Source organism: Gouania willdenowi, chromosome 14 (genome assembly GCF_900634775.1).
Source record: "Gouania willdenowi chromosome 14, fGouWil2.1, whole genome shotgun sequence".
Classification (NCBI taxonomy): Eukaryota; Metazoa; Chordata; class Actinopteri; order Blenniiformes; family Gobiesocidae; genus Gouania; species Gouania willdenowi.
Window position 1 is genome coordinate 8,136,369 of NC_041057.1, and position 15,572 is coordinate 8,151,940.

At 36.6% G+C, this 15,572-nt stretch overlaps 1 protein-coding gene across 1 annotated transcript; it reads right to left on the reverse strand.

Moving 5' to 3' along the window:
• Window positions 1-12,336: 12,336 nt before the first annotated feature.
• Window positions 12,337-14,737, reverse strand: ovca2 (OVCA2 serine hydrolase domain containing). The gene is made up of 2 exons (XM_028467094.1): window positions 14,443-14,737; window positions 12,337-13,453 (listed from the first exon to the last, which is right to left on the reverse strand). The coding sequence occupies exons 1-2, from the start codon at window positions 14,594-14,596 to the stop codon at window positions 12,915-12,917; spliced, it is 693 nt and encodes a 230-aa protein (XP_028322895.1). The 5' UTR covers window positions 14,597-14,737; the 3' UTR covers window positions 12,337-12,914.
• Window positions 14,738-15,572: the final 835 nt, after the last annotated feature.

The following is a 15,572-nucleotide window of genomic DNA, read 5'->3' on the forward strand; positions in this document are numbered from 1 at the left end:
GTAGTCAATGCAAAATTCATTTTTCTCTGTGATTTCCAACTTCACAAAAAATGTAATAAATCGGAGTATATTATTATCACATGAAAACAAGTCACGTGTCAGACGATCTAAATACATCTCCATGTTTTCTGCGGTAAAATAAGACATCATCATGGCTATATTTCACCCTGCTGTTTTAGGAGCTGCATAGTGATTCAGGCTATACCGTTTTTTCTCTCCTCCCTTTATAAATAGCCGCACTCCGTCCGTCCAATGACGTGGGATACGCGCGTACATGTGTAGGTGAATCTTTGAATGAGCCCCCCCCTCCCCTTCTTCCTCCGCCCACCCCCTCCCCTGTCTCACCATAGTTACTATGAGATCTCTATAAAAAGCCTACGGATGATGGGAGAACCCGGTCTGTGTGGTGAGCGACTATAGAGAAGACGGGACGACACAGCATGGCAGTGACACATTTCATATGACAGCTGAGCTCGGGGCTGTTGGAGACAGCCACACCAATGATGAGACATTTTGCTTTCAACCATGAACTTATAAGGTAAGTGCACATGTATTTCTCTTCAATATTAAACATTAAGTTAAAGAAAATAGAAATGTGTCTATGAAGAGTGTTCTAAATGACTTCATCTGGTGAAGTTAACACTATAATCTCATCCAAGGCTAGAAGTTGCTGCAGTGTGACTCATTTTTCCTCCCTTGTGGGCAGCAATCAGCCCTAGACCTTAAAGAATGAAAGAAAAAATCTCAAATTATTGCTTTACTTTTACAATAAACAGATATTTATTTTTCGCTCATCCTAACCTACTTAAAGTCATGCAAAATGCAATGTGTATGATGTGTTATTATATGTCTGAGATGAATCCACAGTTTTTGTGTTCAAATGTGCAAATCTAGTCCAATACACGGACACGTGCGTGGCCACAAATGAACGCACACGCCCCCCTCGTGCCCAAAGTATCAGCAGTACAGAGATATTTCTCTGTATAATGATCTTTGTGCAGCTGTTGTAATGTAGAAAAAATGGATTATAGGTGAAAGAAGAGATCAAATAAATTCCCTAAACGAGATTCCACAATCATCTCAGCAGCGCGTGGCACCTTGTGCGTGCGCTTCCGGTGCCAGGGATAACATTGTAACCATTACTTGTGTTCCGGTGTGCGCGTGCCCCCCACCACCCCCTCCCCGCTGACAATGTTACCCCCCCTCCCCCCGCGCGCCGTTTCTTCCTTATATGCACTTCCGGCAGCCTTTTCCCTTCATCTTTTTTCTCACTCTCTCTCCTCGTGACGTCGCCAGCCAATGAAGTCACCCCTGCGTCATTCCTGCGCACTTTGCAGATGATGCGCAGTCACCAATACTCTCTCTCTCTCTCTCTCAGAACCCTTTTAAAGGCATCGCGCACGGCACGAGCACTGCAGTTACGCGTGCGCTCGGAGACGCGCATGTAAAAGAGAGAGAGAGGCTCGTGCATAGTTAAGAAGAGGGAGGGGAGGCGTGTCAATGATTCCTCGTGCTCATTCACAAGTCTTTGATGATGCGGTGACATTGAAACACTTAGAAATTCAAAAATGGCATCAGTTTCTTTCTTAATGTCCTTGGACTGTTGCCAGACTGAAAACATACAGGGCCGATGGCAGCTTATTATTATTTCTATTTTACTCGGTTTCCGACATTCACAAACTGTCAGAATGGTGGCTCCCCGTTGCCATGGAAACGGAGCCAGACCCATCCTTCGCCCACTCTCGCGGGCCGGGAGAAGGCGAAAGGTAATTGGTGTGCTTCTGACATGACGTCACACACCCTCAGGGGCTTTTTCGATTCAGAAGAACACGTGACCACCTTCGTCAGTTATTCAGAAGTCAGAACGTGGGCAGGTTGCGTTATTACAATACCGACTACAGTTCTGTGTAACTCTAACTCTGATACCTGTCAGTAAGTGCATAAGATACGAGACTAACTTAATACAACATTCATGATCGCATAATTGACAGAAATATGCAGTAAACGCGTCATTTTCGTCTAAAATCACAGCTTCCGGGACCCCACGCTGCTAGTTTTCAGCACGACGGACAGCACCAAACTATAGCCTAACACTGGGTCGCTGTTCTACAACCGTGGTACTGGAACATATAGCTGAAGCTATATTAGGCTGTGTTTTTGTGTATTGGAAAATTCAGAAATACCTTTATATATATATATATATAACATGTGAAACACAAAATGTAATGAAGTCAAACTACACATGCAGAAACTTAGTTGATTGAAAAAAAAAAATATTGTATATCACCAAATCATAATTGCATAGTAGCTCTGTGCCATTGGTGTGTGAATGTGAGTATGAGCTAGTATTGTAAAGTGCTTTGCAACTACTTGGTCATAATTGTGATAATATTTGTGCACATTTTATTTGGCAGACCTTAGTCACATTTAGCACAGTTAACTTATTTTAATGACAAAATGTATCCTATGATCTATACTCCTGTTATATCACACACGTTTGTACGCACTTACTAATTAAAACGGATACAATAAGTATCAGTTAGGAGGTAATAAATGATCATTTTTTTTATACTAATCAGGATGTTATTTCAAAAAAGAAAAAAAAAACATTAAGGAGTAAAATAAATGATTAATTCTTCAGTGTTTCTTTCAGTCAACTTCAGCAATAAAAAAATACTTGTATATAGTTTTTTCTTCAAACTTGACCACTTTGTTGCTTTAAAGTATTAAAACACTAAACATGCTTTAATGATCTAAAATGCGGGGGTGCTTTAAGAAAAAACTGCTCATCAAAAACTTGTGTTAAATGAATAAAAAGCCATTTGTAGCAAACTGTAATGTCTGTTGCAAACACACTGTTATAATAATTGATGAACACATTGCAGTAATGTTACAATTATTCTTCTTTTTTCTTGGCAGGTCTTCACAAGTGGAGTGTTTGTAGTTTTGTTCATCTATTCTCCAGCTCTCTGCCAGAGCATCATTACCTTGGCTTTAGACTGCTTACTGTTTACACAGTATCACAGTACAGTAACAGTCTACAGTCATGGCTACTGAAGCCTGGCAATGCAACAAACGACAACTTCGAGACAGCACGGGTACAAACCAGGCAGTAGACGTATTGTGCAATGTTTTTAAAATGGCTGACAGTGTGGTTGCTGATTACTCCTAGCCATAATGACTCGTTTTTTCTCCCAGCATTTGTCTTGGTTTTCTCCAGGTCAGAACGGAAACCTGCGTGGGCTTGCATTGGGGGAGTCCTACGCTAAGAATCTGCGTAACATCCACTCACAAACCAATGAGACTTTGCTTTTCCAGTTACTATGCCAGCTCCAGTTCCTCCTCCACCCCTGCTGTCTCCATGGCGACCGTGGCTTTAGATTGTTACTCTAGCAACAGCATCATGGTAACAGTCTACAGCCATGGTCGCTAGGGGCAGGTGTCATCAAAAAAGACGGAAGAAAGTTTTGTTTTTTTGTAACTAAGTTAACTTTTAAAAAGGTTTTGGTTCATTTAAGGTCACCCATTTATCACTAATATTCATAAATGCAGCAAACGTGTAGATTCAAGTTTATGTTTTAAGTGTTTTATTGTATTTAACATCGAATTTCGATTTTATATCAGATCACTAAACAATAAAAATGTATTTATTACATAAACTGAAATACACCACTGTGATACAAATGGACACGGTATGTACATTTGCTTTATTTTGTACATTTCATTTTTTAAGTATGCACAAAGACCAAAGGCTGTTTGATGAGACAGTCAGCTATAAAGCTTGTTCAAAGTTCTGATGTTTCACTTCAAAATAACACAGTTATGAACTCCCTTAGGATTGCTTGTTCATTCTGGCACACACAAACTCACATTGAGTCCAACAAATGTGGACCAAAAACAGAACAAATGTACGCTCACATGAACATATGCACTTAAAATAAGCTTACAAATAGCAGGAGTATTATCATCCTAATACACAGTTCCAATAAATCCAGTGTTAGTCTGCCCTCTACAGGCTAAATACGGTATAAATCAGTTGGCTTTCACTTCAGTTGTGTTTCCTTGGCTGGTGTGTAATAAAATAAAATAAACTTATGATTGAAAAATACATCTCAGTGTTTGTGTTCCATTGAAAAACATGTATTAAAAAAAAAAAAAAAAATTATATATATATATATATATATATATATATATATATATATATATATATAATATTAGGAGCCATTGCATGGCGGTAGATTTGTCTTTATTATTAAAAAAAATAAAAAATAAATAAATATATATATATATATATATATATATATATATACAGACCCTTTCCAAAAAAATTAGAATACCATAGAAAAGTTGTTTAATTTCAATTTCAAACTAAACAACTTTTCCATGATATTCTAATTTTTTGGAAAGGGTCTGTATATATTCTAAATAATAAAAAAAAAAAAAAACAACTTTTAACTAAACAAAAAAAGTTTACTTAAATCAAAAACACATTTTCAATCAAAGAAAAAAAAAGTGTTCAAATGCAGTTATTTGGGTCTCAAACTTTTTTTTTTATTTAAAAGGTTTTCATTTCATTGAATAATAAAGACACAGATCTACCCCCATACCACTGATAGCATCATTCACATCCAAGAGTTTTCACTTCCACTGATAATTGTGCAATCATTGTCCTATTAGTAATATCTGAAAATGATAATTTTTTTATGTTGAAACAAAGTGCAGCTGCATCATAAAAGGATAATCTGACTAAGTTTCACACAACCAATATGTTTAACCACAGTCTGCATATATACTATAATATATATATAATATAGTGTAAATCCTGACACAGTGGGAGGAGCGTGTTGACCCTCTGCCTCCCTGCACCGTAAGAGCTCATGTGCTGAGCGTTAAACCACAAGCACATAAACTCTTACTGTTCAGGGTGGGGAAGTCATGTTATGTCACCACAAAAGATGCTGCTTCCAGGATTTTGTGGAATTTTACAGACTTGAAGGCATACTTATTTACTTGTAGACAAAAGGCAACTTATATTTGTGTTCACCTCAACTTCAATTTGGTCCACTCTGAAACACTCTAAAAGATTATTAGGTAAAATCAACATCATTAATACCAGTGCACCTAATTGAGGGAAATATAATATATTTAATTCCAGCAAGTTCATTTTGTCTTCTTTTTTAAAACAATATGTCAAGGTTTTGTTTAATTATTACTTTATCACCTGAACTAAATCATGAAAGATTAATTCCCTGAAATAAAGCTACCTATCTATCTACCTATCTATCTATCTATTTATACAAATATGAGTTATCTGTTTTAGCAAAAAAAAAAAAAATCCTCAATTAACAATTGCAAACATTCTAAGTTAAGATTTTATTTACTGAGACAACTTTTCTTTCAGGAAATTTCACCTCCTGACTTTTTTATTTGACTGCCAAATGTCAGTCTTCCTCAGAGGTGATTGCTTTGATGTGTCCCTACGAGTTCTTTCATAATGAAAGCATCAAAGCATCTTTCACCTTATATGAAATAACTCATAGGGACACATCAAAGCAATCGAAAACATGTCAGGAGATCAAATTTCCCGAAAACAAGTTGTCTGAATAAATAAAACCTTAAGATAGAATATTGTTAATATATTATTGAAGAGTTATTTAAGCCAATAATTTTCATTTTTATAGACTTTTAGGGAATTAATCTTAAATGATTTAGTTCAGGTGGTGTGTGTAAAATTAAAGTTGAGTGGCTTTGACCAATGAGAGGAAGTCACTTTTGAAAAGCCACTCAACTTTGATCACCTGACCTGATATATTTATACATTTATACTGTATATCAGAAGAAAGAAAACTAATTTACTGACAATTTATAAAAACAGAGTTATCTGCTTTTGCAACAACATAAATCTCTTTTTTAAATCTGAGTATATAATATAATCCTGTGCTCAGTACACCCTGGGGATAGCAGTGTTGAGAAGTCCACATCTATTCCTGAGACCTGTCTGTAGTTGTTGGAACATAAGTAACATTAGCGTGCAACAGTTTTCACATTTCTCTTTTCTTCAGAGACGTGTGTGCATGCGAGGTGTATAAACATTTCAACTTGACTCCACCACAGCTCTCCCTGATGGTGATTATGACTAATATTTACCTCTATAGACAGCCAAACCACAGCTCTGCTCTTTAGAGCCTCACCCTCGTAAACAGGCCAGTAACGCTGACAGATGACGTCATGCTCCAAGTGGCCACTGCCTACAAGCTTAGGACTCTTAAAGCTTAAAGAAAATGCAATATAAAACAATAAACAATACTTTTCCCACTAATTCTTACATTTCAAAGTTTGCTGAGATGAGAAACATTTGTGATTTTTGCAAAACAACTGAAGACAACAAACTGCTCTTATTTTACAAATATACAGTAATTGAACTGTTCTGGACAGCAAAAGATTACATTTTGTTATACAAAAACAAAAAAGTACAATAAACAATCAATCTGATGATGATTTTACTTATACCAGAAAACAAACCTACACTTTACAGCATTCAGCATTGAGTGTAAATATTACATAGAATCCATCAAATTGATCAATAATAAGAAGTCTATCGATACATTAAATTTGATAAATGATTTATTTAAAGATTAGAATTCTGACTGCTTTGCATCTTTAATCTAGAATGATCAACCTTAATTTTATTTCCTTTATACAAAGCTTCTTTATTTCTATTTCTTTTCATATTGTTGTTGTTTATGATGTCATGTTCTATGAACTTATTTTGTACTATTACAGAGAAGCATGGATGTACTGTGCATAACATTCAATAAAAAAAATTGTCCTTAGGTCACATCCATCCATCCATCCATCCATCCATCGCTCCATCCATCCATCGCTCCATCCAGCAAAACACAAACAGGTGGCCACCGCTCTATTCCAAATCATCTAAAAAAACTACATTACACATGATGACACACAGCTGTATTTCTTTTTTTCCAGAAGAGGAGCACATTGCTGACTTTCTGCCAAAGGTTTGGAAACATGAGCAAGGCAGCATGAGGGATAACAGCCAGACAAGCTTTTGGAACACTCTGTCCACAAAAACAAGGAAACCACAAATTAGACCAGAAGCAGAAGAATGTGATCTGGACAGCAGAAGACAACAGAAAACTGGGATCACATGGAGGGGAAAAACTGATACACACACCCACCCACACCCACATGCACACATGCATGTGCACTAGCCATCTGTTGTTTGTGCATTAAGCATCACATCACTCTATGTTTCTATACTATGACACCGCAGTAATTTAACTCTAAAAACACTCCACGTGAACCTATTTCTACACTGCGCACACATCATATACACACGCACTGCATTCTGCAGTTACGCACACACATGAAAAAAGATTTGAATCCTATAGAATCCAGGACATACCTCTAGAAAAAAGTATTTGAACCGCAGAGACACACATGACTACATGCAGCATTGAAAAAGTTTCAAAGAAAGTTCAGAAATTAAATTAGGAACAAAAATGAAGCACTGCGGACCATTTAGTCTCAACAAAGTGTTTTTCCTGTTTCAAAGGATGAATTATAATCTCGTATCAGAAAAAAAAGATGATGATGATGATGTAAATCCAAGTCTTTAAGTCCTTTGTGGAATCTCAGCTCATAACAAAGCAGAATTTAACCAATAAGTCATCGTGTGGATGATCCCGGGCCACGGGATGACCAGGTTGGTTGGAGATCAAGTCTTTTATAGATTCTCAAGCCACATGGCCCCTCCCATCCTCTCGTCTCCCATGGCAACATATGCTCCATAATCAAAATAGAATCCATCTGTGCTGTGACACACCCCTCTGCTCCCATTCTTTACTGATGGATGAAGATATACTGTAAGTGCTGCTTCAAAATGAAAGTACCTTTATGTTCCCTTTTTTAAAAAAACCACAACAGACAAAGTGTGATGGAAGGAAAGTTTGAGAGGAGAAGAAAGAAAGAGACAGTATGGATAACTCCACCCTCCCTCATCCTCCTCTCATTCCTTTATTTCCTGGTTGTTGTGCAACAAGAGGAGCTGAGATTCCTGAGAGGAGAGTCACGGCTCTGTTGTAAAACTTACTGGCAAGAGTGACCCCTCTGTGTTTTCCTTTTACCGTTTCCCTCGCTCGCTCGCTCACTCACTCACTCACTCTCTCCATCTCTGTAGTTGTTATCCAAACCATGTGTGTGTGTCTGCTGTGAGGTCTTAGAGGGACACAAGGGCCACGGGGGAGAACAGGCAAGAGGGACGAGGGTGATGCAGAAGCACAGAAGATCCGGTGACGAGTTGAAGTCAATGCAGGACAGATTCCTCGAGGAATTAAAATGCAGAACAATGGTTTGATTGTAACCCTTTTTTTTTCCTACGATTGGGGAATCTTTTTCCAGCAGTTACAAAACAGTACCAACTGCAATTGAATTCTAGATGAAATATTTCATGAAATTTGCATCTTGTTAACCCTCCTTTTGTCCCCAAATATTTCTAAGACATTTTACCCATGGGGTCAATCTGACCCCAGGGATATTTGCCTCCAGAAAATTGTTGACCAAGTTTAAGTGTCAGCACTTTATATGTTTGAATACATAAATAACCCCTTGATAATGAAACCATGACCTCTTCTCTAGCGCCACCATCAGGCCAAACTTTGAAATGAGAATTTATTTATCTTGAATAGTTTTCATTCAAATCTTCTCAAATTTACAGTCAACATTAATGACCACAATAGTATAAACCCAACTGGTTGTGGTGATGATATGACCTTTACTGCAGCGCCACCATCAGGTCAGACATTCAGTTTTCGAGTTAGTGCGTCTTGGAAATCTGTCATCCAAATATTTTCTATAATTTGGGGTGCACATTCATGACTCTCACAGCATGGATCATATTGATTGCTGTTGGGAACGCCCCCTTTCCTCTCATAAACAATTGATTTACTTATATTTATGTAAAATATTTGGGGTTCTTTACTATAAAGTCCTCTGTCTCAAACACACCATCCTGTTTGTCACTTTCACTGTGAAAGAGCTGTTCCATGTCATGTATCAACTCATATCAACTATGCACTATAGGGCCGAGACAACGCGTCGACGTAATTGATGACATCGACGCAAAAAATACGTCTACGCAAAATATGCGCCAACGCGGTGTCCAACCTAAACAAAGATGGCGGCGCCGGAGAACAATTAACGCGAGTGGCACCTCCGAGTTTCAAAAGAGCAAGGCAGTGAAGGCACGCACTCATTCGTCAAAGTTAGCTGTTCCCCGTAACCATCGTTCTTTATCCCGGGTGTGACCGGATGGCAGTGCGTCGACGCGACAAGGAGGAAACACCTGCCGTGGCAGCAGCACACACGCACACACAATTCTTAAGGTAAATGGAAAGTTTATTTTTTGTTGGAAAAGCACTTTGTGTATTAGCATTTGGAATTTTGAGTTTAAGAAAAATGTGAGTGGCAGAGTGTATTACTTTAAGTCGTTATTTTGATGTGAATGAAGAAGTAAAAGATGCACTTTTTTCAGTAAGCTAGGCCTATGTGTTTTTAACATAAATCTTCAGGAAGGACACCATGACAGGCTGCCGCCTCCCACTGCCTTTTTATTTTTTAATGAATGCTACCTCTGACTCTGAATGCATTATTTTGTACTTTTATATTCTTCCTAGAACTTTATTTTGGAATTTTGAGTTGAAGAGCATTAAACATATATTGCATTTTGTAATTCATGCTTTTTTTCTTCTTCATTTTGATATGTAAATCAACATGTATAAATAACTTTTATAATCAATTGATAATCGAGTCGAATCGAACTGGAAAAATGAATCATTGGATTAATCGATGCATCGAAAAAATAATTGCTAGATTAATCGTTTTTCCAGCTCTACTATGCACCTGCAGGTGTAAGGATGTATGGTCACACATGGGTTACAAACCTAAACAGCTTGGGGTCAAATGGACCCCAGACACCAATGCGTGCAATATGCGTTAAAAAAAAAATTAAATTATCGCAATGATTTTATGCTTAATGATCTGTACCATCAAATGAGGAAAAGTCATGAAATATAAAGCAAAAAAAAGTTAACTATTATTTTCTGAATGATGAACATTGGATGGGGTCAAATTGACCCCAAGGATAATAGGAGGGTTAAAGGTTTGTGAGAAGGCGTGCTGTATAGTAAAGGCTAATAAATGTGTTGGGTGAGAGGATGTTTGAAGCGAGGCGGGAGATGGAAATGAGGAGACGTTGAGAGGAGCATCTGGAAACAATTGTACGGGCGCAGTCTGACATGCACATGCTTCAGCTACTAAAGAACAACATGTCCATGAACGCATAGTGTTCCAGTGCGTGTGTAAGGGTGAGATTGACATGTATGAGGACACTTTCACAGACAGTAAAGGATAATTACTTCACATCATCATCATCACTGCTCTGAAATGCAGCTTCTTTGAAAGTCAATGAGTTAAAGCTGCAGTTTACTCAGATTTTACATAGCAACAAAAGCTCTGTGACTAATTTTGATTTTCATACTAAATCAAAGGAAAACAACAGTAGACAATGTTGGGAAACAAATGATTATCCATGCCAAGTGAGCTCATGTGAAAAATATTTACAATTTGGAAATACCATAAATATAATTCTGCACTTATTTAACAATATACATATATATATATATATATATTTGAACAATTTTAATCAATATTATCACCACCTTTTCAATCATGTGTTTATTAAAATCTCACATACCAACTTTGGTGGTTTTACTAAATGCTTATTTGGAATTTGTTTCAGTTTTTTTTAACCATTAATTCGAAATTTTCACTTTTTATTGCACACACATTAGTAATTATTGAATTGAAGAAAGGCTTGTAAGAAAAATAATTATAGCTTGGAAACACCATAAGTATAGTTCTGCACTAATTTTATCATATTTTTTCTCAATTTGTATTTAATATTACTACAATTTTCCTCAAAAAATATGTATTTAATATTAATACAATTAATCAAACAGGTTGTAATTAATATTAATACAAATGTTCTCAAACAAATTGTATTTAGAATTATAATTTTTTTAAACCATTTTAATTTAATATTTTTTTTTTCATTTTGTAATGAATATTCGTTTTTTTCTCAATTTGTACTTAAAATTAATACATTTTTCTCAAACAATTTGTATTTAATATCAATACAATTTTTCTCAAACATTTTGTATTTAATATTAGTACAATTTTTCAACGTGTATTTAATAAAATCTCACATACCCACCTAGGCATTTTTAATAAATGCTCAACTTCTCCTTTTTTTCTATCTTTTTAAAAATGTTTTTAAAAAGGAGTTAATTTGGAGTTCAAACGTGAAAGAAGGGAGGAAAGAAGTCTGAAAATCACCATGATTCATGTAAAGTAAATGAGTGGTTTGTGTACGTTTTCTAATTTTAGTAACTGCAGAGTCCTTGCTGATGGCTAAATCTGACTCCTTGTTGTGTGACAAACAGGAATACTCTGACCTGAAATGACTCAGACGGTGAGTAATTATATAAACTCAAATGTCCTTGTATCTAATGTATTCCATCAGGTGCCCAACACGTGTAGAAGCAGCCAGGAGGAGGCTTTGGCGTTCCTTTACTGTGACTATGAGAGTTAAAGCACTTTAGCAGCTCATCACCAGTGCCCAGAAAAACCACTGGCTTTCCTCTCCACACTTTGGATGAACTACATGGTTTCTGTTTCTTCACCATGCAAAACAAAAAAACCTCACAAAGACCAAACAAAGACACCACGTTTCCCTTAGAAGGAAAAATTTAGGATAATTAAAGCTAAAAAAAAATGAGGTCATGGAATGGTCATTTCCAAAGGGAAACTAAACAAAAATGGACATCGATAAATATTGCATAATGCTTCACTCATTGGGCAAATAAAAAAATCAATTATTACAATGAAATAAAAAACTGTTACGGTTTCATTTTTTCCAGACAACTTTTTTTTAGGAAATGTACTTTGATCTCCTGGAGATTTACTTTGATCTCCTGGAGATCAGAGTAAATTTTGAAGAAAAAAAAACCTGTTGGCTGAATCAATAAAACTTTAATATATTATTCAAAAGGAAGACAAAAATAACTTTCTGGAATTATTACGCATAAGTCAAAAACACATCAAATCAATCAGCAAACATCTCTGAAGAAGACTGACAGCTGACATTCAAAACATGTCAGGAGATAAAAGGAAATTTCCTGAAAAAAAGTTGTCAGAATATATTAAATCATAACATATTATTAAAAAGGTAGGCAACTAATTTCTGGAATCATTGCATGAAAGTCAAGAAAACATCAAAGCGATCAGCAGACGCCACTGAAGAAGATTGGCAGTGGACAGTCGAAACATGTCAAAAGCTCAAAGTACATTTCCTGAAAAAAAAAAATTTTCTGAATAAAAGAAACCTTAACATATTATTCAAAAAGAAGATAAAATTAACTTGCTAGAATTATTACGTGGAAGTCAAGGACACATCAAAGTGATGAACAGACACATCTGAAGAAGACTGACAGCTGAATGCATAACGTAATCAAAACGAGGACAATACGAACTTGTTGGAATTAAATAAAATGTAAGTTTTAAGTTTACATATTGAGTATCAATTGCCATGTATACAAAAATAACAATTTTCTATATATATAAATATATATACAGGGTATTATTAAACTGACAGACACGCATGGTTTTATTACCCATTCTTATATTTATTTGCTTCCCATTGAAAAACCAAACCGAGTTTGTTTTTAAAGTTTACAGTAGTCAGATCTTTTAAAAGGCTTGTTGCACATTGTTAATGTTCATGCTTAGAGACTTATTTTGAAAAGGCAACAAAGTACTTTTCCAAAAACATAAAATTAAGTTTGTGTCATTGAAATCTCGAGGAAGTCATGATACGTTTGTCTGTGAGCCGAGGCAGCAGGAACAAAATGACCTCCAGGGTGTATGAGGACCTGTGGGTCTTGGAAAAGGGGGAGGAGCTCTCGGCTCATGGAGTCGGGGATGACTCTGTCCTCCAGTCCGAACACATGCAGAGAGGGCATCTGGAGGAGACTTTTGTAAAACACTTGGTGCTCGTTGCACGCGCTGCGGAATCCAGCAACGAGGATGGCGAAGCGGAAACTGAAATCTCGTTCCAGCTTCTGCTCCTGCAGTGAGCACAGCATGGCCACCAATGCCGCGCCCTGACTGAAACCCAACACGCCGTCAAATGGACCCTGGCTCTGCACGGCTTCTCTGACGGTTGCCAGACTCTCATCAAGGCCCAGGCTTTGATCACACTGCTGCTGAGCACTGAAACTACGAGCCTGGATGTCAGAGAACCACCAACCTCTGTGGTCCTCATCGCCTGTAGGCCCAGGTGCTGCGGCTTCATCCGTCTCCTTAGCAATAACCTCTGGAAGGATACAGTCACCAAATGTTGAGTAGATTTAAGACCAACGCAGAGATGTCATGAACCTTGATTAACGTATTTTTTTCTTCAATAAAGTTTTGAGCATAATTTGAGGCATCTTATTCTGTTTCATTTGCTATCATCTATAACAGTTGTAGCAACAATTTGCACTCAATCATGACTTTGTCATTGAAATGAACAACAATAAACTGTAAATCACCTTATCTTTCTTTTTCACAATTTAATTTCTGATCAAATTATTTCACATCAGGTTAATTCAAATCCTACATAAACCTAAAGCAGCCCAAAAAACATTAAAAAATACATTATTTTGTATAAATGTGTGGATATTATACATAGGCTAATCATCTGCCCCAAGTTAGCCAGACAACAAAGACATCACAGTGAAAACAGTCAGTCAAAACAACAAGACACCTCATGAGATCTCGTCTTTAAATATATATATATATATATATATATATATAAATAAATATATATATATATATATATATATATATATATTCAACAAACCAAATTTAGTTCTTCAAAAACACATATCTTTGATATTTCCCTGTGCAGCACGCATGTCAAAAGAAAAGTTTCTTTTAAAAAGTGTCCAACATGAGAGACATTAAGTATTTATTTTTGTACAGCTGTCCTTGACACACCTTTGGGACCCGACCCATCAGTTGAGAATTGTTGACGTAGACCATTGTGTTGGTCCTATTTTAATTAGATTGAAACGTCAGTGACGTGACGTCATGACAGGGGGGCGCTAGAACGGCCTTGCTAAGAATGAAAAATGTTATATTTCTTTGTTTGCAGTCAAATAACTTTATCATTACTGTTCTAAAATATGTGACTTCCGATTCTATATTGTTTTTACGAGTTTTTAAGAAGAATAGACACAATTAAAAAAAAAAAAAAAATCTCAATAAAAGTGACATTTTATACTTCATAACGATGGGGGTGCTGACAACGTGGTGACCGACCTTGGTGGCTGTTCCTCGGCACACAGAGCGGAGCACTCAGATAAACCAGCTCCACCTGTTTCCGCAGCAGTTTACGCAGAGCTCCGGTTTTGTCGCGGAACGAGGCGCCGTTTTGTCGGTATCCATGAATGCAGAGGACCCGGAGAGGAGCCATGGGAGTGTTAGCTTCACCAGCACAGAAGCTAAACACGATAATGTGCTAATGTAACGCTTATAAAAGTGCTGGACTCAGAATATTCAACAAATTTAGCTAATTTGTTGGGGAAGTTAAAGGTTATAAGCTGACATCACCTTCACGAGTTAATACTTCCGGGCAATATTTTCAAAATAAAAGACTATAGGCAAGATAACGGGAAGTTCAACGTTTATGAATAATGTTTTGTAATACAAAATTCGTGGACAATTTGCTTTTCATTTCATGCCTCATTTATTGTGTTATGTTTGTGCTTTTCCAATAAATAATTGCTAACGCTCTCCTAATGTATTTTATTTGTGCTTCTATTTCTTTTAATGTTTCATTTTTCCTTTTTATACTTATTTCTGCTGCCTGTAACACACGCGCACGCGCGCACACACACACACACACACACACACACACACACACACACACACACACACACACACACACACACACACACACACACACACACACACACACACACACACACCTGACTAAATCAGTTTAAAAGTTAAGTTTTTTAGTCTCTCATGCCCATCTGAAGTATTATATGTTATTGTTATTATTATTATTATTATTATTATTATTATTATTATTATAAGGACAAATATTACTCTACAAGATAAACTTTAAAATATAAATTTGTGTTCATTAAGATATTACATTGAAATGCTTGAACTGGCACATCATGTATTCTTTGATGAATGTCATCAGACATGGTATCAAAGGAAGAGGAATGTCTAATTTGACAGTTGAGAGGTTTTGTCAGAGCCTCCTGTCAACAACGTTCAATGCTGACAAGAGTGTTTTGAAACATAAAACACGTTTCTCTGAAGCACCCGGAACAACAAAGGTGTTTTTACACCCTGCATTACAAAAAGGTGAGTGTCTGACATTGTGTTGACCTGTTGGGGAGGGTTTTGTTTGCTCACTTCATGCCACTCACCTTGAA

Coding starts and splice junctions, on each gene's coding strand:
- ovca2 (XM_028467094.1), bottom strand. CDS start 14,596: ATGGCTCCTCTCCGGGTCCTCTGCATTCATGGATACCGACAAAACGGC. Junction 13,454..14,442: donor GCCGAGGAACAGCCACCAAG/GTCGGTCACCAC, acceptor GTATCCTTCCAG/AGGTTATTGCTAAGGAGACG.